This window comes from Parasteatoda tepidariorum, chromosome 9 (genome assembly GCF_043381705.1).
Source record: "Parasteatoda tepidariorum isolate YZ-2023 chromosome 9, CAS_Ptep_4.0, whole genome shotgun sequence".
Taxonomy (NCBI): domain Eukaryota; kingdom Metazoa; phylum Arthropoda; class Arachnida; order Araneae; family Theridiidae; genus Parasteatoda; species Parasteatoda tepidariorum.
Genome location: NC_092212.1, coordinates 85,187,338 through 85,211,071, shown reverse-complemented (window position 1 = coordinate 85,211,071; position 23,734 = coordinate 85,187,338). Strand labels below are relative to the sequence as shown.

The following is a 23,734-nucleotide window of genomic DNA, read 5'->3' as shown; positions in this document are numbered from 1 at the left end:
TCTTACGACAAACGAAATTACAGAAATAGGCAGCTAAAGTCGAACTAGTCTCTCTTATAATTGGTTAATGGATTAAAATTTGTTGATAATTTATTTGGAAATCTTTCTCTTAGATGATGTTTGTACATAATATCTAGTTATTAATTTTTTCTCTGAACTAAAATATTAATCTATAATGGCTTTCAGACAAGATTCTTGATGAGAATGTGCCAATTTCTATTTTTATTCTTAAATATGTACTATATAAGTCGTATGGGGATATGTCCATGTAAATAATGCTCAGTTTCTTTACTTTATATATTATTTGCATTTCTAACGGATCATTACAAGTTGCGTAACTCTGAATGTTATTTCTTTTATATTTACCCCCTTTTATAGTTTTTTTTAAATTAATATATAAAAGCAAGATCATCCATCTAATTTTTGTCATTAGGAAAGGTGAAAAAAAAGTCTTTCAAGTAGACTAAAGAAGAAAAAATAATATTATTTTGGCAGAATGTTTTTCGAATGACTTGGGAGTACATTTGGGGCTGTGATATATGACTAATATCACATACTGTAGTCTTTTTGTAGGAAGATATCCTTATCTTAACCTGTGCCAAGAAAGTTCCAAATTTTGGAAATCCAAACGAGAGTCTTTTAATGATTACAGAAATGCTCCAACTCGTATCCAATAAAAATTCTTTTACTCCTTTATCATGGTAATTGGTGCAAACAGGTGCTGATAAGAAAATATTCTACTGCCTTAAGAATATACTTTTTTAAACTTTATGCCATGTTATATTCTCTTTTAGGTTTTATGCCTTGTAGATTATTTACGTCGGAAAATAATCAAAATTTTGATTAGGCGATATAATAGCAATTGAATTTGTTAACCCCTTTTTAGAACGTTGTCATTTGTATTTGCAAGGCTATAGTTGAAATTTTAAAACATCTGCTTTTCTAAAAGTGGTTAAAATTTTTATGTTAATTATTGTTAGATTAATTGCTACAAAATACTGTTAAAAATATTGAATAATTTTATTGTGCTGATATTAAATAGAAAATAATAAATATACAACTATGATGAACACTATAAGTGGAAGTTTACTTTAAAAAACTGTTATTCAATTCAAACACGTCTTCATCGATTCCTGAAGATAATCTTTTATGTCATTGTCTGATGCCGGCATGAATTATTTTCAGAAATAATTTGTCCCATTCACGCAATTAAAGATCTCTGAGAGTGTCACTAACTTCTGTGCTGCTTATCATTGATTATAGAATCTAGAATCCCCCTAACACTATAATCTACAAGATTTAGATCTAATGAAGATGGGGGCCACTGTTCTGCCTTAATAAATTTCAAAAGATTGAGCCAAGCCTATGTTGTTTCGTCTTGGTGTTATGGTGTAGAATCTTGCTGAAATATTCTATCAATTTTTGAATACAGCATGTGGCAATAAATGTGTAACCAATGCTTCCTTTTTGTTATGTTCAGCATTGATTTTTACCCATTCATCAATGAAGTTCAGAGGAAATTTTCCTACACTACAGCCCAAACCATTACAGAATTCTTATTCTGAAAGTGTTGCACAGTTAGTACACTTTCAGGTATTTTATCAAAGGTTGTTGAATATACAACATTATTCTTAGCATTATAACTTTACTCTGTGCAAAATATTTTCTCAGAAAAGATTATTCTGTCAACACATTGTTACTGTGCTGGTTCAGCAATTTCTTCGTTTCTTCAATTTCTTCAGCGTTTTCACAATGAATTCAACCCCAATCTATTTCGGCGTACCATTAGTCCGTAGCGTAGGAAAACGCCATTCGTTTTACATGATTCAAAATATCATTATTTTTGACAATTGTCAAAAACTATGCCAAAAGTTTTTTCTTTTTTTCTTGGCATGACAGTTAAAACCGGATAAAACCGTCAATTGTCAAGAACTTGCCAACCCTGCCAAATTATATTCTTTTAAAAGTGCTTAGTAATATTTTTCGAGTGCTTGAAAAGTGCCTTAAAGGTGCTTATTTTTTGTTGAAAAATTTGACTACGCACCCTGATTAAATTAGCAATATCATTTATTCCCCTTGATATAATTTTTAGATATTGATGTGAAAGAAAGAATTTTAAGTTAATATTAATCTTTAAATTATTTGGAAAAAAAGAAAAACAGATATTTACAGGTAGTTAGTTTGTGCTTAAGATAATGAAATTATTAAAACAATATTTTGAAATCTTCCTTTAAAGAATTTTTATAGTTATTGCAGAATGTTTGCAATTTTACCATCATTCACACTAAAGGTTTTATTTAACTCCTCAAAATAACTTTTTATTAAAATCTATTTCTATCATATAAAAGAACAATTACATAGATGAAATTAATTTGTGCATTCCATGCATGTAATAAAACAGGAATAGCACATACTGTAAAAAAAAAATTCCCATTAGGAATTAGTCCTGGAAGAAATAGGTTTCTTCTAACCCACTATAGGGTTGCCACTCCACAGAGAGAATAGGAAAAACCTGGAAAATACAGGGAATTCACCTAAAACAACAGAGAAAATGCAGTGAATTTTGTTTCTTATTTTTGTCTTTTGAAAAATGGTGACATCTCAAAGCGTAATCTATGGGATATTTAACTATGATATTTCTGCTATACTAAACTATTTCATTTATTATAGCATTAATTAAGTACATTCAGCTGTTTCTCCAGTTTGTTATTGTTGCTAATGTTGTTGTTGTTGCTTATCCTCATTGATCTGACATTAGTCAGATCAACTCCAAAAAGTTGTTGACAGCCAGAAAGTCGATGACAAGAAGGGGATCGGAAGTTAAGTCCGCCCTGAATAGTCCGACACAATCAAATTAAAACTAATTAATATAGTTAGCCCAATATAGCTCACATGAGAGCACAGTAATTGTTGTTTCCTCTTAATATATTGTGTATAATATGTACAGGGAAAACACAGGGAATTTCTTTTTCCAGATTTGAGTGGTGACCCTGCAATAAGAGAAAATTGTTTTTCAAAGAGGAATATCAAATTATAAAACAATTTTTAAGCAGTTTACAATCGCAATCTAGTTTAGACAATAGTATTGATTTTCAAGCCATTTAATATATTATTTTAAATTGTGTGGAATTAATTAGAAAAAAGATGAATAATAAATTATATTAGATAATAATTATATGAAAAACTTTTGAAATATCTTAACCAGTCTTCATTAATACCACTAAATTAACAAATCAGAAACTAAATGTATACATTATCACAAATTAAATTCACAATTACAAATAGCTCTCTAATTTATTCAAATGCTGTGAAGATTCACATTGATATTTAAATAATGTATACAGACTTTAAACTTCTGTATATATAACTAAAATAAATTATATGGAAACAGTAAATTTTTTAAAAGTGAAAAACTTTAAACTTTTTAGTACTATATTAAATTTGATGTGTTCAAATTTAAGCTAATGCATAATTCAAATATTGTGAGTAAATTTCTGTCGAAAAGAAAGAAAAAACGTTTTTTTTTTTTTTTAACTTTTCAAAAGAAAAATCTTTCTGCGAGAACTGTAAAGTTTTGCAACAATGTCGCCAGCAATTCTGGCACCAGAGTTATAGCGTGCAAATATTGCTTTGCCCTGGCACTTATAATAAGCAGGTTAGACTTTATTAACTAAATGGTGATCTAGCTAAATTTTTTATATAAATTTTTTACTCTTGGATTTTGATCAACTGTGATAAATCAAATTTAAAGTGAAAAGTACTCAAGAAAATATTATTGGGTGTAAAGAAGCAAAAAATTTGGTGAAATAATATGAGTAGAAGTTTGAGAACTTTTAAAGAATGTGTGTTTTTCAGAAGTAAAGTTTTATTCTTAATAGTATTCACTTGTCAAATTCACTTGTCATTTTGACTCAATAATCTTGAACAAATATTTCTTTCAGATTATGCAATAAATTAAAATTTGAAGTTAACATGTAAGCCAGGCTGTTTATAAAATTATATTAAAATGCTTTTTTATTGAATGAATTTAATTATTTATATTGTTGAAGAGATTTTTAACTTATTATCTTTTAAAGGGATGAAGGGGAGTTTGAAAGACGAGAGAGACTCATTGATGGCCTAAATAATAAGAATACTCAAATCAATGACGCCTTCAGTGGCAGAGAAGAGGGTGGAAACAGGTATTTATTTGCTTTGTTTTGCATATTTTTTGCATTTAGTATTTATTCCCTTTCTATATATATTTTTTACACATAAATATTAATTTAAATTATTTTTGAAATGACTAAAATTAAATATTGACTTTGTAATACGAGGGCTACTTTTTTTCTCAATACAAACCACAGAGGAAATCAAAAATAATGTTTTATTTGCAATATTAATCTACACACCTTTCACAGTAATTCCTTTATATACGTCCTTTCCAAAAACCTATTTTCCACATTGGTTTTTATGGTTTTACTTGCTTTTTCATTGTTTTTTTTTTTCTTTTAAAGATGTTTTCCTTTTCTTTTTTTTACCACTTCGGAAAGAAAGATAATTTTCCTCTTGATGTTACAATTTTAGGAAAAATATTACTATTTTTTATTATTTGCCGTGTACATCTTTTAATAATAAAAAAAAAAATCCTTAAATGAAGAAAAATCCCAAATTAAGAATAGTAGTGATATCTCATTGATATATGATCAGTTTCGGAATGAATTCTCTGTGGATTTTTGGCATGGACATATATTGTTCTTAGACATATTGTTCTTCACTTACAGATGAATAAATAAAATATTTACCTAACTTTTGGCCAAAATATTTTTTTTTTATAATATATTGTCTGGAGTCTGGTTTTATTTAATAACAAAAACATTAGATATAACATTTTTATGTTAATTTCTAATGCATGCATTATCAATAATCATATTTGTTTTTTTATGAATTTAAAAATATTTATTGATTAAACTCAGTGGCGCAACAGCCCATAGAGGGCCAGGGCCTAGTTTGCTCATCTTAGTTCTCAGCCACCTTGGGCTCTGGGGTGCAGGAGCAGATGTTCCGGTTAAGTAGTCAGCCTATTGTGGAACCCCTCAGTGCTTAGTCCCCAAGCATGCTTGGTACTCATTTTATGGACCCATTGAAGGGAAGAAAGGGTGGGTCAACTTTACCCAGTTCAAGGATCTAACCAGGATCTGTGACATGTGATCACTCAGCCACTGGGTGTCAAAAATATTTTAAATATCATTATGAAAATATTTTAAATTTGTAAACTTTTATTTCTCTTGAACGAATAATTTTTTTTTTAGAAATTTCTTAACAGTCTACAATCAATAGATCTACAAATTTGTGATCTCTCTACATTCTGCAACTAAATGCAAGTTTTGCAGCTTTTCTATACTCCTAGTCTATTTTCTAATTTAGTGTGAATATATGAAAAGTTCAACAATCAATTCAACCAACTTTTATCACTTGAAGAAGCATTCATTATTAATGAAATACACTGAAAACCATATTGCAAAAAAGGAAGTTATTACGTATCCCCTGGAGCGCATAATTCTCCAGTGTAAAAAAAAAAAAGTGGCATATTGGCAAGATTATAGTGAAACTAAAATATACTCATAAAAAATTTATTTCTTCTTGTTTATTAGCAGCTAAAGAAAATTGGAATAATTCTCAGTGTTACATTGCATTGTTTGTTTTTCCTTGATGCAGGTGTTTGATCATTCTTGAATGTTCAAATATAACTATTTTCTTCTTAAAAAATTCTTTGATTTGTCTATCAATGGATGAAATAGTAATATGAATGTGCATATTAAATGATGAATGAAGAGAAAATTCTTAATTTAGATAGGAACAGTTGTTAGTAGAAACGTCGTTAGTGGATTCAGAAGTCTGAAGGGCGGAATCACTGTAGATATAAAATTATACTTTATAAAAATGTGTTTGACATATTCAATAAATTTTTTAAGCGTTTGAACTAATGATCCTTTTTTTTAAAGAAAATAAGTTGATTTAAATCTTACCAAACCTACATAATTCTAATCAGGTTTAGGATGTCATGTAAAATCACTGATGCATGGAAGAAGTGTGGTATGAAACAAATTAAATTTTTGAAGGGATCTAAGATTTTATTTATTCATTCATTTGTTTCATCATTATTTTTGAAACAGCTTGTTGAAGCTTATGAAATAACGAAACCTAAAATTTAAATAAAGTTATTGTGTACAGGATGCAAAAAAAAAAGAAGAAGAATCACCCTGAATAACTGATGATGTGCTGGATCTTAAACTTAAAATTTCAAGGGGATGACCTGAAATATAGTAATCAGTTAGTGTAGACAATAAGATAAGTTACAAAATCAAACATAAAAAACACTTTTTTGACTGAATTGGATATCTGACCCTCAAAATATAGAAGGTAGCCACAGTCTGAAAAAAAAGGGTCCCAAAAGTTTGAATCCCTTAATGTTAATTTTACTTGTGTATTTTGCCATACTTTGAGAACTTTTAAAGTGAATTGAAAAATTTTTGTACACATTTCATTTATGCAAAAATAATTTGATACAAAAAGCAATTTTTAATAATTTTATTGATTTATATAAAAATAATCGAAAAATATTTTAATGTAGGTTTAAAAATTTCTACATCCTTTTAAAGAATGCAATTTTATATGGCAATATTTTTTCAAAATCAGTGGAATAGTTCCTGACAATTCCAATTTTAAATAGCTGACACTTTTAGCCAACTATTATCAAATTAAATAGAATAATAGGAAACAATACATAATTATTAAAAATTATTATTAAGCATGGAATTGTCTTGACAAACGAGTTTTATAATTATTTCCAAAAATGCTTAAAATTTTCTCATGGTTGGCAAAATATGCAAAAAATAAATAAAGGTTCAAACTTCTCTAGGTCAGACCGCTCCCCCGAACCATATTTCCCGGATTGTGCTCACTTCTTTCATTTTTAGGTTAATGTCAATCATAACTGGAAATTGCAGTTTTTCTATTTTGATGAGTATAAAAATTCCCTTTGCCTACATTCTGCAACAATTATCATAAAATTTATATTATTTCGTAAAATCTACTGGATTTTTTCCTATCCCTGTTGGCAGGTATGTGCAAGTGTCGAAGCACTCAGTATATGTTAAAGGTTTCATAAACCTTTAATAAATTCTCAGCCTTCTGAGCCCAAGTCTGCGGGTTCGATCCCCGACCCTGACACCGGATTTTCGGGATGCAGAAAATCCTCAGAGGCCATGTCGTATGATTATGCGGCATGTAAAAGATCCCTAGAGTGCCTTATTGGCTCTTGGCATTTCCGGCAAAATTAAATTCCTAGTACACTTTAGCATCCATATAGAGTCTCGGTGCTGCCATCTAGTGTGGCAGAAACTAGACGTCCAAATTAACATGGTCAACGGTATCTCACCCATTGTGGTGGTCCTGAAAGAGTGGATACCAATTCTGGAGAACGCACTAGGTCTGCTCAACGGGAAGACAGATTGTGCAGCTCATTGGAAATTTTTTTAAAAAAAACCTTTAATAAATTTAAGAATAAATGTACCCTTTTTTAATGAACTTAAATGGCAGCATTGTTGTCGCTGCTGTATATATTTTTTCCTGTTAACACAATCACATGTGTCCAATTGTTGCTGGAAAATTTTTAGACTAGAGTGAAATTCTGTTGAGGCTATAAATTATAAATGATTGTTCCAGGCAAGCTCTTCTGGGTGCTGAAATGGTGACTGCTTCCACGAATGTTTGGGGAATGGAAGAGGACGAGAGAACCAGAGATTTGAGCTTCAATGAAATAAAAGAGCAACAGCTAATGGCTATTCAAGGTATGTCACATTACAAGAAGAAAGTTACCGAATTCACAGCAAATTCTCATGAAAACACAATAATGAAATATTTTAAATCAGGGGCCTGTCCAGGGTATATTTACTACCGTTTAGCGGTACCTTCACAAATTCAATTTTAAGAGGAACAGAAGGTTCACAAAATACTTTTAATAAAGCAAGTCCTTATGCAAACCCCGTTCTCGTTGCAATTTGGAGAAAAGAGGAGCTTTTTTTTGTCAGATGTCTTTTACGAAAAGGTAGCACATGTATGGTCAGAAACAATGTGGTAAACCTAATTGTTCGTTCACGCCATATCAGAGTGAGCTTCTTTTTTTTTTATTGAGTTTTTTAAAATGAAACAACGAGGATCTCCCTCTGTAAACTTTACAGGACGTTGAAATTAGAGCATTATTCTAAACATTCGAACATTATCTTGAGCACTATACTTAAATTTATCCTAACAGACCTTTTTTTTTATGAAACATTTTTTTTCTGTGAAACTTTTTTCTGTATGATGTAGTCGAAAAATGTTCTCATATTGAAAATAACTTTTTGTGCTAGAATTGTTAAATGCATGTTTTTATTAAATTCAAGTTGAAATTTAACTATGGACCATGACTTTTATGGAATTTTATATTTGGATGCAATTTTAAGCCCACAATTTTACAATAGCAAAATTATCTTTTTTACATGGGGAAAAATATACAGAAATTTACCTGTCATAAATGATTTTTATTTGAAGTGACAATTTTTGAAAATGTTCTCTTACTTTACCATATTTTTGTATTGATTTTTTAATATGATGTTTAATTTTCACAAAATAGGTACCTCTAAAACAAATCCAGACAGAACCTGAATATAGATAAGACAAAAACTTTTCAACCTAAATACCACCTATATATATATATATATATATATATATATATATGTATTGTACTTTAGGGAGTCTTATCAATTTAGGATTATAGAAAGACATGATTTAGACTATTTTTTAACTATTTTCATGTCAACAGTTAATAATTTCTTAGCATCAGGAAAGTACTGATTGTTGTTGAAACCTAAGCAGAAAATTAAAAAACCAAAAAATCTCACAATTTAAAAATTTTTTGTACAAATTGCAGTTTGAAAATGTTACAGATTTTAGAAAAAAATAATAATTCACAGAAATGTGTATAAAAATTCGCACTTTGACAAACTTGCAACCCTAATTATAATTGAACGCATTTGATAAAACAATTTCTGTTTACCAAATAATGGTAACATTATTGAAAATGAATAGCTCATTCATTCAGTTAGAATTTAAAGATTTTTGAAATTCATTGTACGACATGCTTCTATCCGAAGACCTGTCTATCCCATACAACTGCCAACTTGATTGATTTGTTCATTTGTTACAACAGTGTAATCTCTCAAGTTGACTACCCTTGTAAGTTAACTACCTGTTTAAGTTAACCTCAGTTATTAAGAATTGAATTTGAATCCTAGATAACATAAGGGAGCAAACCTTTTGTTACCTAACCACCTATCTATCTTGTATGTTCACCATTAAAATAGTATGTTCACCATTAAAATACATTAAAATTGTCCAACAATTATGAAATATTCATAAACTTTTTTACATTTATCAGGGAAGATAATTTTTTTTTGTTTCTGTTAATTTTCTATCGAATTTTGAACTTCCCTAAATAGTGAGAAAAGCTAACATTGGTAAGTTAACCACCTGGGGAAACTAGAAGAGGCTTATCTACAGGGTGTGTAGCGTTTTTAAAAAAGTCCTTAAAGGTGCTTATTTATATTTACGTTTTTTAAAAGCCCTTAAATGTGCTTTATTTTATTCCAGGTTTATAAAATGTGCTTAATTTTCGTCTTTTTAAAAGAGATTTTTTTCTTTGCTGTGTCGATTGTTGTTCTAAATTGCAAAAAATGCATGATTTTCACAATTTTTGTCTGCAATATTTATCAGAAACTGGTTATTTTATCATGGTTATGTAAATGGTTTTGAATTTTATTGATTTTATGTTTATAGATTATGAACTTTAAATGATAGTAAAAGATAATTCTTATTGCTGCACAGATTCTAATTATGATTTTTTTTTCAGAAAGTTATTTAAAATATTATTTGAGTGCTTTAAAAGGTGCTTATTTTTTGTTGAAAAATCAGGCTAAGCATCCTGATCTAGTTTTCAATTAACATCCTTATCTTTTAACACTCTTTCATGTGTCAGTCAAAAATCTTTCATGTGTCAGTTGAAAAACATTTCTTTCAGTTAATATAGTTGACATGTCAATAAATAAATTCCTTGAAATATGATTTGATCTTTCTCTAAATCAGTGATTCTCAGCCACTGTGCTATGGCACTTTTCTGTGCTGCCAAATTTTAGAGATGATACAGTAAAAATTATAATGCTTTTCTTATTACGAGTTAAGTTTAAATTAAAGAAAAGTATATTTATAATCTTTTATATTTATATACTTTTTATAATTTTTCAGTTCTTTAATGGCGTGTATATCTTTGTTGGTGATAATCTTGTCTCTGACAATCTTAAAATTAGTAGGAAATTTAATGACTATTAAAATTATTTATTAACAAAGAAATAAAAGCGAACAATTAAAATAAGCTGTGCAGTTATTAGTATTAAAATAAATTAAAAAATGATAACTAATGGCAAAAAAAGCTAACAGTTAATAATTAGCAAAAAAGCAAGTTAACAAGGAATCACAAAAATATAACAATTAATGTTAAAAAAACTGACAATTAATAACTAGCAAAAAAAAAAAAAAAAACATTAATAGCTAAATAAAAAAACAAAAGAACTATGAAGCTATGTGAAGGAAAGAAGGCGAAATTAGAGCTGCATAAGTGGAAAGAGCTAATTAATTCCTTTATAAAACCTGTTTTTGTAGTACAGATTATTTTATTTTATATTCAGAATTATTAAAATACACTATTTTGCACAGTGAGGATTATAGGAGAGTAAACAACTTTTAAGCTTATTTTTTTCTTTGTGTGTCATCAAATTTTGAAATCGTTGAAAGTGTGCCATGAGAAAAATAATGTTTAGAAGCACTGCTCTAAATCAATATCAGTAAAGAAATTCTTTAAAGTATGCTGAGCAGTTTAGAATGAGTGTCTGAGCTAGGGGGATTCTAGAGACAGTTTGAGATAAACTTTTGCATAAAATAGTTAAAAAGAAAACTAGTTGAACTTTCAATTGATAAAAAACATGGAATATTAAATTTAACTGAAAAAGGAGAAAACCAATAAATAATAACTGAAATTAATCGAATTTCAAAAACTACAGTGTCTGATATAGTAAAGAATAGAGAGGAAATAAATAAGATGTGATTAGAAAATTGTCATTTAAATTTAAAATATGTTTACATTTGCAATAAATTAGCATTGTGATTGATTTTAGAGTAAAAATGTTTCTCTTCTTCACAGAACAAGACAAAGGATTGGACACATTACACGATGTTGTTGTTCAGCAGAAGCACATGGCAGCAAATATTGGCCAGGAGCTGGATTTGCAGAATGGTTCAATATATTTTTGTGTGTTAATTTATAATGATTACATAGAGTGGTCTTGATTATGGGTGGTCTACCCTTTTAATATTTTTTTCATAAGTGGATTTCCGGAGGATTTAAATCAGTCTTGAGAAAAGATCAGTGGACTGAATCAGGGCTAAAGAGAGAATAGAAGGGCTGGGTCACACCTTTGAAGAGTCTCGTGCCACTCCGAACTTCTGATTTTAGCCAGTGACGTCACCGCAGCCTCAACTACTCACTTTAAAAATAAATTTTTTTGCATGTAACTAGCATCCTTTTTAAACTTATTTCAATACATTCATATTTTTCTATACTTTTTTATTTATTTTGAGGTGATGTTCTTCTCATTTAGTTCCAAAAATTTAACAGTAGTAGTCATATCACTGGCAAGAATTATTATAAAACACAAAATGAGAAAACGTACTTTTCCATGTTTTACTACAGAAAATATAAAGGTGACATCAAATGAATTATAAGATGAGCTAGAAGAATTAATCTTGCTGTGATTAAAAGCATTATGTTTTTTGTTTAGAAGTTTAAGAATTTTTAATTTCGCCATTTAAAATGATAACTTTAAACAGAAAAGAAGAAAAAATATACAAGGTCAAAGAAAATAAAATCCTGAACTTAAAAATAAAAGTTGTTAACGCTTAAAAATTCTTCCAATTTAATAAGATATTTCTTAATGTAATTATTCAAAATATGTTTTTAATTATAACGCCTTAATTTTAAATATTTATGAGCAAGTGTAATATTTTCATTATTATATACTGAAAGATTATTTTTTTAGTAATTATCATTTAAGATTTTTGTTTCCTAGTGATAATATATACAAAAAAATTACAATTATAAATAAGAAAATGTATTCAGGAATGAGATTTTTCCGCTTTTTAGCGAATTTCCGCTTTTTTCACCTTTGTCTCTTGAATTTCAGCTATTTTTTAATCAAAAATTCAGATTTTCAAAAATTTCACTTCTTTTCATAAGTATTCTGCTTTTTCAGAAAATTCACCGATTTTCAAAGAGAAACAGAAAATTCAAACTACATAGCTACCAATCCTTTCTTATTTTTTAACTTATTTTAGCTATTTTCTCTCCTTTTACACGCAGCAAATAAGATTTTCCGAATTTTTTACCCGCCCTGCAGATAGATCCGATTTTTGTAGTTCAAACAATGTTGCTTCTGATAAGCCTTTTAGATGTCACATGCCTGAAATCTGCTAATATCTCGATTCTTATTCACACGATTTTGATATCAAACATAGCTTTTCATATTTGCGTGTTACGATTCTTATTCACGCAATTTGAATATTGTACATTGCGATTCTTATTTACGAGATTTAAAAATCCGATATTGTGATTCGTGTTTACGCCTTTTTAAAAACCTATGTAGCAATTCGTATTCAAGCAAGTTTAAAATTCAATGTCTTGATTTGCTCATGCGGTATATAATATCAACCATTGATTTTCGTATTTGAGTATGCATAGAATGCTTCAGTTTTGAGTATGCATAGAACCAGCCCTTCTATATCTTCTCTTTAGCCCTGGGACTGAATTCCATCCTCCAATTAATATTTATTTCTGGTTTGTTTTGTAAACTAAGTTTTCCAAAAAAAATTAAATTTCTCTTTTTCTCTTAAAAAAATGCAACTTTTATTTTCTGCCAAGTTAATGAATTTTTCTCTCTCACTTTTTATGAAATCAGTTTTATTTTTCATACTCCTTGCAAAATGAATCACGGCAAAGAATAATTTCTTAACACGTTGAAAGAATGGGATTATCTAAACATCGACATTTGCTTTTATAACCAAAATTTGTATTGTTGAATCTGAATTTCCTTGAGTTTGCATCCCCCCCCCCCCAAGATTTTGATTTGTTGGGTAAAGTGAATTTATGATTATTTAAAAAAAAAAAAAAATGTATAGAAATGGGACAAAACTTTATGATGATAAAGTGAAAAATAAGTGGAGATATGAATAGCTCCAAGAAAAAATTAGTGGTGTAATTCAGATATTAGTGTTAAAAAGATATGAGGTTAGCTGTTATTTTTGTTTTGTTTGATGCTAAAAGTAAAGAATATAAATGTATCATTTTAGAAAAATAATCTAGTCATTGATATAATATGTGGGCCATTCTTGTACAAATTGAGCTATAAATTGCTGAAAAATTCTGCTAAATAACTCTAGACCATGTTAGTTGGTCAAAAAATAAGTTAAGTCTTGAAATTTTTTTATAGTGGCACCCATGTTTTTTTTTCTACATAAAAAATTTGTCTTACAAAACTTTGATTGGAACGACCATTAATTTCTTTTTATTTTACACTGAATATTGTTATAAAACTTCGTAGATTAATAGTTATTTTTAAGACTATAAAACATACTAGTCGTCCCAAGAGTGATACGAACATTCATTTAAAGAAGGAAATATATGTTTGTATCATTCTGCTTAGGAAACTAGATATTAGTTTTTCATTTAGTGAATTACAAATTATTAAATTATTAAAATGATTATTAAATTAATATTAATTATTAAAATTAATTACAAAACTTGTCAGCAAATGCAGGGGCTTACTGGAAAAGCACTCTTTTAATAGTTATGGTTAATTTTCTGAATTCCTCTTCATTTAGCAGAAAACTGTACTTATCTATATCGTTTGTCAAATGTTCTGAGGGGTACTGAGTATCTCTGGATAATTCAAACAGCTCTAGGGAAATTATTATTCTGATTAAAAAGAATGCAACAAAAAGTTTTTACTGTAAAAAAGTGTTATAACAAAAATAACTTTGCATGCCAATGTATTTATTTATTAGTTTGAATTCCTTTAGTTTATAAATTAGTTTTATAAATTATTACTACTTCAATATATTTTGATTTCTGTTATTTTTACACACTTGCTAGTTTATTCGAAAAGAGTGTAAAACCAAATGATTTTTTGTAAAGGAAAAAAAAAAAAATTAACGATATGCTATGCAAAAATTTTACTTTGTAAAAATATTTTAAAGAAGTCATTGTAATTTTTTTTTAAAAAAAAAAGATGTTTGGGAAAATTTTAAAATAAAAAAAATTTTGTTCTAGGGAAATATTAGGCTTTAAAAATTTCCCGAACTTCTGTTAAGAAACCTTAAGAATAGTATATTTTTTTATATTTGTTGGGCAAAATTAAAAATGTTTAAATTTAATTAGTTTGGTAGAGGACAATAATAGTTAAATAAAAAATGCAAGAATATTTTATTTATAATTAATACATTGTAATTCACACTTGATAAATAAATGTTGTAAATCAATGAGGCAAGGTTTGGATTTTATGCATCCTAAATAAAACATTGATTGTTCAAAAAAGTATTAAAGTGATCCAAATCTATGTTCTTTAAATGACTAAAATATTTCTACTTGTATTGCTAACATTTATTTTATTGCATATAAATAATAAATATCTAGCTATAATATTTTGCTTATATTAAATTTTAAATGTATCTACATTACCCATTGAAATCCCACAATTCATTGTATTTTTATAACTATGTTATAACTTTTATAGCTTGTATCATTCAAAGTAAAAAAACAAGTTTGAAATATCTAAAACTTTGAATGATGCATATGTATTTTTTCAAAGGGAAAAGATAACGTCAAAAACCTCAATTCTATTATCGAAGATTTAACTCATTAACTTAATTTAAGAATTTTGCAATATTTTTTTTCATTAATTAAATTATTGTTTTACAATAGGGGTGCACAACCTGTGTCCTGCCGGCCACATGCAGCCCTTCCGACTGTTGGCGTGCGGCCCACAAGATCTTCTGGATGCAATAAAACAAATTTCACATTTCATTTTTTTTAAGTATTACAAATTTTCTTTAATTAAAATATTTAATTCAAGTTTATATTACTCAATAAAATGCGTATATTTTTTTGTACTTTCATTTTGTAAGCCTCCTGTGGGTTAGAATTTATATTTAATAATATTTATATTTAGCAAATTAATTATTGAGAAAAATGGGAAAAGTTTTTTAAAAAAAGTATAATTTTTTAGTTAATAAATTCAAATAATTAAAAGTATTGAATTTTCTGCAACCATGTTATTAAATTTACTGACTAAAATATTTAATGCTTCGGACACTAATGTAATATAAAAATTATCATATTTGCTGCTAATATGACGAAATATGCGTGCGACCCTTTGTTAATTTACCTGCTGTGCAAGTGGGTGTTCTCTCAAAAGGTTGTGCTTCCCTATTTTACAAGTTTAAATATTCATCGCTCGAAAATAAATGGGCAGATATTTTTAAAATATAGCATATGGTTCTTTCATGGATATAAAATGTTTTATAAGAAGCTTTTAACAATGCTTTAAACAATACATAGAAAAGACACGAAGAAATGAGTCCTAACTTCATTTCCGAAGAGGGATCCTTTTGGGGCTCTTATGAATTACATCTTTTCATGACTTATTTTTTTATTGTTAGAGACAACTTTTTATCAGAATATGAATACAGAATCTCAGGCAAAAATTTGAATGATTTATATTTGTCTATATATAAAAGATATATTGCATGAGCTTAAGTAATATTCGTAAAACTTTCTGCTTAACGTTATTGCTTTGAACTATTACAGCAAAAGCTTACAACTGTGAGAATCCCAATTAGAAATGACCTTTAATGCTATTCTCTTTTCGTGTAACATCTTCTAATTTAACCTATTTTAGGCCAAGCATGGAAATTTTATAAAATGTGGTGTTATTTTAATAGAAATATACTTACATTGCATTCATCAAGACACAGAAAAATTCCATGTATGAAAAATTACGTCAGTAAATAAAATTAAAAAAACAAATTTCATAAAAAAGATCGTCCAAATAAATGGATTTAGTGAATTCATGGATTTAGTGAATGGTGCTTATGTGTGCCATTTTAATTCTTAAATAGAAGAAATAAAATGGTACATATAAGCACCATTCACTAATAAACCATTTAGTTGAACGCTTGTTTTTTGTTAATGAAATTGTTTTTGTTTTTTATTTACTGATTTGCAACTTTAATATATCATAAAAACCTATGATAAATCTCAAAAGAAGTAATTATACATTTAAAAAAATTTCATTTCTTAATAATCGTTTTAAGTTAATTATCTAGAGTAGTTTAAAAATTTCGCAACAGAAAGTGTTTACACTGATTGAATTACTAATATTTTATCGATGTCTTCAGAACCCTTGGCAATAGCAACAAAAAAAAATGAAATTAGTGAAGAATATTTATTGAACAGGTGTGTTTGCTCACCTTTGGCCGAAAATGGTTAAGGAAAATTTAAGAAAAGATTAAACTTATTTTTAATTCTGTTTTATTAAATATATTTTAAATCCATATGCATATTTTAATTCATCCATTATCTATGTAATCTATTCCTTATCCATATTTTAAGAAAGTTTAATAATTTAAGTTAATTTAATGCTATTATTAAATGTTAATTTTTTAATATTTTAGAATTGCTTAAATAAAACTTCTATAAAAAAGCAGCTGTGGACAGATATGTTTTTTGACAATTTAAATGAGAATTTTTAATTCAGGGGTTTTGGACAGAATCATAGTTTTTATTGCAGATTTTATAATTTTAACCAAACCGTGCTAATTCTGCAAAAAATAAATAAATAAATTTTAAAGAAACTATACATGTTGCTATTGTTGATCGGAAGTCTGGAGGAGTTTTTACATTTATTTATACCAGTTTCTCTTGATTACAAAGGACAAACTACAGTCATGTGTATCATTTTTGCATGTAGTTGAATTTAAGTATCATTTAAAAAATATTTTAGTTAACTTTTTAAGAATTTGGAAAGAATTTAATGATTTAAATTATTTTTTTTTAATATAAAACATTTTGATTTCTTAGAAATAATTGATGACATTGTTGAACATGCTGATAATACCAGAGAACGTCTTATCAAAGAAACTAGACACGTTGCCATTGTCGATCGGAAGTCTGGAGAATGTTGTGAGTTTTTAAATTTATTTATATCAGTTTCTCTTGATTTCAATGAAAGTTTCTTCTGTTTATTTTAGTAAATTTGTATGATCTGGAAAAATTCATGGAAATACTATACATAAAAAGCTTCAATTAATCTTTTTATGTTAGTTTCTTTGCTATAACACTTCATCCTAATTAATTATTCTAAACGAAATACTTTCTCACACTTTTAAAAGCCACATCCTGTTCTTAAATCTATTTTTGGCTCAAGTATGCATTTAATTAAGAGCAGGACATTTTCCCCTTTGCTCTGTGTGGGAAACTTTCGATCTATCTCATAAACCAATAGCAACTACTAAGATTTCCCTCTTTCCCTAAATTAAGACATTTTACGGATTTTACTTTGCAAGATTTTCCCTAACATATAACCAAGGAGCGCAACTTTTCATGTGCACTTTTACTCATTCTCATGGCTGCTCTTGTCTAATAATTAATAAATAAATTTTGTACCCTCCTTCCCGACCTATGACCTGTTTTAATCCTTCCACTCGGCAACGACGTTATATATATACATATTTTTAAATTAATATTAATTTTCTTTAAAAAATTAATTCAAATATTTAGCTTTTCTTTGGAAATTTTTTAACGTCTATTGATTGTAACTTATTATAAAAATAAGTAACAATTATCTAATAATGAATTAAATTCAAGTTTTAAATTTAAATATATAATTATAAATTTATATTCAAGTATATTTGATGTCTATTATAAATGGGAAATGTTAACCAGTAGCAATATATATAAGTTAATATTTAGGTATTAGAGTTTTATTATCTTTTACTGAATTAAAAAAAAACAACTTAAAATTCTCTACTTTTTGAATTTCATATTGTGCAATATTTTGCCATAAATTTTTATTATTTTTTCTCTTCTTGTCCTTTTGTGTTGCATAGCCGCTAACTATTAAGATTTTTCTGGAAAGATTTTTCAGGGTTTCATTAGATTTCTTTTTTTAAATTCATCTTTAGATATTCATTTAGTTTAACAATATAAATTCTATATTATTTACATTAAATTTGTTAAAAATAATCTGTACACACATTTCTGCATACATATCTCAAAGCGGTTTAGAAGTTTTCTGTATTTTTCTCATGGCTCAATACTACCAAATTATTGATACCAAATTACTACCAAATATTCAAATACTACCAAATATTCAATACTACCAAATTATCAAAGCGATAACACAATCTCAATGCATTAAATCAGAGACATTCTTTGTACCTTCATGCTAAGTGTGTGCACATCTGCAATAATGCCTTAACTTACTTAACTCATTTATAAATTTATTCAATAAATCATTCAACGTCACTACAGAGTTAATAATTTCGTTAATTAAATTAGAATTTAATTCTTCATTACTAAATCCTGACTCATTTGAGATGAATATCCGGTTTGTATGAAGAGTGCTGTTATTCACCATGCCTAGCTGAAAGCTTGCCAGTATCTCGAAACACCGTGAGAGAAAAGGAGCGTCAGCCAGTCCGTTCCTTAATTTACTTGGAAGAAAAAGTGCTTATAACCATGCAAGCCCCATTCTCTTTGCAATCTATAGACAAAAGGAGCTCTTCTCTGAATCGGTAGCACGTGTTTGGTCAGATAGTGCGTTATGACAAGCCTAACCAGTCGCTCGCACCATATTATAAAAAAAATATTTCCCCGCAGAGTTTTTAAAAATGAAATGATGAGGCTTGAAGCTCTGTAAAGTTTACAGGAAGTCAAATTCAAACTATTATTTTAAACCTTATTCTAATAGACCTTTATTTTTTTATGAAACATTTTTTTCTCTGTTAAACTTTTTTCTGTTTGACCCAGTCAAAAATATTCTCATAATGAAGTTAACTTTTAGTGCTAATACTGTTAAATGCATATTTTTATTAAATTCTGGTTGGAATTTAACTATAGACAATGATTTTTATGGAATTTTATAGTTGGATACATTTTTTTTTTGAACATATGGGAAGAATATAAATAGAAATTTACAAGTCATAAATAATTTTCATTTGTAGAGTCAATTTTTGAAAATATTTTTTTATCTTACCATATTTTTGTGTTGATTTTTTTAATATACTAAGCTTTAATTTTCACAAATTATGTCTAAATTTTCACAAAATAGGTACCTCTTTAAAAAACCTAGGCAGACCTCTGTATTTTCATTGTGACAGATGATTAAAGTGGAATGCTCTTAATTAGAAAATAACCCTTTTTTCAATTTAAATTATCCCATAAGAAACACAACTAAAAACTATTTACCATTCATATGGAATGGGAGAAAATATCTAAAAACTTATCTATACTTTTGCCTTTTTAAAAAATTGTCTCTGTTTTACAATCCATGTTCTTTAAACAATCACACTCAAAATTTGGGGTTCTAACTATATTGTGTCCAATGCACCCTATGAAATAGACACTACATATATCCACATAGCTGCCAACTCTTGCCATAGCTTTCAACAATGGATTTTCCAGTAGACTACAGGATTTTGCTAGTTTCTCCTGGTCTACTAGTTTAATAAAAATTCTCACGGTTTTTGTACATTTTTGAAAATTCCCAGAAATTGAGAAAGTTTCTTAAAAAAATCTCTATTGAAATAGAATTTTTGCATGGATTGTTGACTGCTTGAATTTGCAAATAAGTATTACTAATATATAATAAAATGAGACTCATTTATAGAAATCTGTTAAAAACTTTGTTTTGCTCTAAAGTGTTCAGTTTATTTTTATTCACAACTCCCTTTTTAAATTAATTAAAAAATTTCAATTATTTTTTATGAATTTAAATGCCTACTACTACTCAAAATTATGAGTAAACATAATACATTATATTTCAAGCATATTTAATGCCACTCATGACTGGAAAGTATTGCAGTTTTTCTTTTTTGATGACTATAACAATCCCTAAAATTCCCTATGTGTAAAATATTTAGTACATTATGCAACAATTATCATGAAATTTATTTTATAGTTCGGAAATTCTTCTTGATTTTTTTCCTATCTATGTTGGCAACTATATATATATCTACTATAATTGCTACTATGTATAATTGCTATATATAATTTCTAAAAGTACTCCACCGTTGGTGTACATTTATCCACACTTTAAGGGTTCTTTCAGAGAAAAAAATATGAAATAAAAAAAATTAGAAGCTAGAGAATGTGTCAACTAACTCCTGTTTCCCCAAATAGTTTTTATCAGGGTCGCCACTCACCTGGAATTATTGGGGAATTTTTTTACACTGAAAAAAAAACCCGGAAAAGTCAGGGAAATTTGGATAAAAACTTGAAAAAAATCAGGGAATTTAAGGTAAAGCTGGAATTTTTTTCTTAATTTAAATTATTTTACTATCCGTTATATCCACTTTATTTAGACAGAAATTTATTGTCAAACAGTTGGAATATCATCAACTTGGCAATCTTTGCTTGCATTAAAGTTCTCTCCATTATTATCCTGCTAAACTAGAATGCCATATGAAACTCTCTCATGTTGCTATATGAATGGAGAATTATTTGACCTCTTTGGAAATTATGGGACTAAGCAGTTTAGGAAAGGCAAAGATTGCGGTGGAGGTGATAGATATTGGCTCTTTAGTTAGGATATTTGATTCTGTTTTTAAAATTAATTTTTTTTTAAAAATCTTTTTCTAGTTTGTGGGCTGAATTCAATTATTGTTCAAGTTTGTTCTATTGCTTTGAAGATATTTTTTCTTTTAACAAAATTATTCAAAATGTTTTAGAATTTTTAACTGTATAAAAGTCTCCAAAAATTTTTTTTTTATAATTTAATAATAGACTTTTTCTTGCACTCTTTTACTGAAAGCTTTTGTACTCTTATCCAATGAATTATTTTTTCTCAGCAAAGCCAACTAGTCACTCAGTTTCTTGAATCACTAACACTTAAATTGTTGCATTGATGCTAATTTTCTGAATTTCATTTTAACCTTTTATAACATATTTTATTTCTTTTATGAACCAACTAGATGTTAACATTAAATTTTACTCTTTTGTTTCTAATTATTTGATTTTTGATTCAAAATTCACATTGTGTGTTAATCACAATGTTGAAAGTTCGTAAATGTTGCTTACATTCCAGAGATGATATTTCCAAAACTGTTTCTTCTTTTACCCTGAAAAACTGGTGAAAACCAAGGAATGTATGGAAAACATGTTAAATGATGTAAAAACTTATATTTGTTCATTAGAAAGAAAAAACTAAAATTTTTTTTTGTTCTGCACTGTACAGGTATAGGTTTTAAGTTGCGCAACCAGTTGACCAAAATTTTAAACTTAATATCAAGTAAACAAGGTATCATTTCCAAGGTAAAAAATTAAAGATTTAGAAATAATGACTTTAACTTATGAATATCAGTTTTCAATAAGTTATAGGCTGTTAAATGAAGGTCTACATCATTTAAAATTTTTTACCATGATAAGTGAATCTTAAACTAAGTACAGTTTTTTTTTTAAAAAAATTCACACTAATAATTAAAAATGGAAAAAATAGTAATTGAAATTAACATGATATCTTGAACAAATGTATAGAATTATTTCAAATTACGATTTACAAAAAAAAATTTGCAGGATAGACTTTTACAGATATTTTACACGCAGCACCAAAATATGTAATTAATTGTACTGTACCACTAGGATTTTACATAATAAAATTATTTTTTCTGTTTAAAGCAGGATACTAATAAATATTTTTATTTTAAATTAATAATCAATTTATTTTACGTGAGACACCACTGCTTTTCTTTTCAGTACATTTGTTTTTATTTATTTTCATCTCTTATTTTGCTTTTTCTTCATAAAATGAAATGAAATATTAATAGAAACCATCTAAATATTCCTTTAGGTTAATTTACAATAATGTATTTCACCTCAGTAACAAAAATTAAATTTATTTATGCCATACTGAAAGTTATTTATTATATAACTTAAAATTGATCAATGAAGTTTTTATATATTTTTTTATTTTATTTATTTGAGGTAAGCAACTCAGTTTTAATTTTTTAAGAAACAATTTAACTTCATTTAGAACATTTTAAATCAGTCATTTTAATTAGAGCTTATAAAATGTATGTATTTAGGCAGAAATTTTTTTTTCAGAACATTCTTTAGTTATTTATATATTTATTTTTTAATAAAGGAAAAAAAAGTAACCTACTTGCATGGTAAACTACTATAATAACACTAAATTTTTTCTATTCAATTCAATTTTTAGATAAATGGTATAAAAATTATTAGTAGTTATTGGCAAATAAAACTGGATAAAATTATCTATTTTTTACTAAAAATAGATAAAAATTTATTGTAAAATTCCAATTAAGTTTTTTTTTCTTCATAAATTTGGCTCATCTCTAATGCTATAACTGGGAGCATATGCTCTTTCTTGTTCACTGCTAGTTATGCCAATAAATGCAAGTAAAAGGTATATCGGTTAATATCATCTGCTTTGAAACATCAAATACAATAGATTGTGAGAACTATGCAAAACTATCATTTAATTTAATGCAGGCATTAAATAAAGCTATTAAATTGTCATTTTTCCTGTGCAATTATTTTTTTTGCCAGAAAAACTACATAAAATTCTTTAAATTTCATTAGTTTTTTCTTATTAGAAATTAGAATATTTAACTATTTCGCCTAACTACATGGTTTCTTAGTTTATATAAAATTTATATAAAATTAAAATTATATAAAATTTATGTATAGATTATATTAAGCATTTATAATTACATAAAATATATAAATATTTTATGTTATTATGTATAAAAATAGTCATTGTTGTAAAAAATTGTTTTTTCTTTTCCCTTTTTAATGTATAGTGACAATTTTTTCAATAGTTTTTTTAATGTACATAAAAGTAATGAAAAATTACTAAATTTAAGGTAATATTGCTTAGATATGAGTTTTATTTACATTGTTGTTAATATATATTGCACAGTTTAAATTAAAATGAGTGATTTTTTAACAAACTTTTGCAAAGTGGAAAATGTTATAAAACACATTAGTCCATCCATTCCAACAATAAATAGAAGACAATTTAAATTTAAAAAAGCTAATCAATTGAAAAATAATGTTTATAGTATTGAGATTTAAATTAAAGTAATTTTCAGACATTATAATGGTTACCATTAACTTATATTTATGTCCAACTTGAAAAATTATGTCTGACATGGAAGTTAAAAAGTTCAAAATAATTTTATACCATATTTTAGTTAATATAGAACTTTTCATTTAAATGTCAGCTTCAAAATTCAGTCAAGTTTACATTTAAATTACAAATAAATTCTCAGAGTTTAGACAATTTGTAACTGAGTAATATATTTTTGCTTT

At 27.2% G+C, this 23,734-nt stretch overlaps 1 protein-coding gene across 24 annotated transcripts in view; it reads left to right on the top strand.

The window, feature by feature from the left end:
- LOC107446870 (syntaxin-8) overlaps positions 1 to 23,734 on the top strand; it is a 62,859-nt gene continuing 39,125 nt past the window's right edge. For 18 of the 24 annotated variants that reach the window (XM_071184859.1, XM_071184866.1, XM_071184865.1 and 15 more), the window contains exons 1-5: positions 40 to 268; positions 4,077 to 4,181; positions 7,708 to 7,832; positions 11,276 to 11,368; positions 17,264 to 17,365. In XM_071184859.1, the coding sequence (XP_071040960.1) occupies positions 261 to 268; positions 4,077 to 4,181; positions 7,708 to 7,832; positions 11,276 to 11,368; positions 17,264 to 17,365 (433 nt within the window). In that variant the 5' untranslated portion in view covers positions 40 to 260. Of the gene's footprint in view, positions 269 to 4,076; positions 4,182 to 7,707; positions 7,833 to 11,275; positions 11,369 to 15,106; positions 15,219 to 17,263; positions 17,366 to 23,734 lie in introns of all 24 variants that reach the window. The other 6 variants (XM_043054783.2, XM_071184872.1, XM_071184873.1 and 3 more) reach the window with 5 other exon arrangements.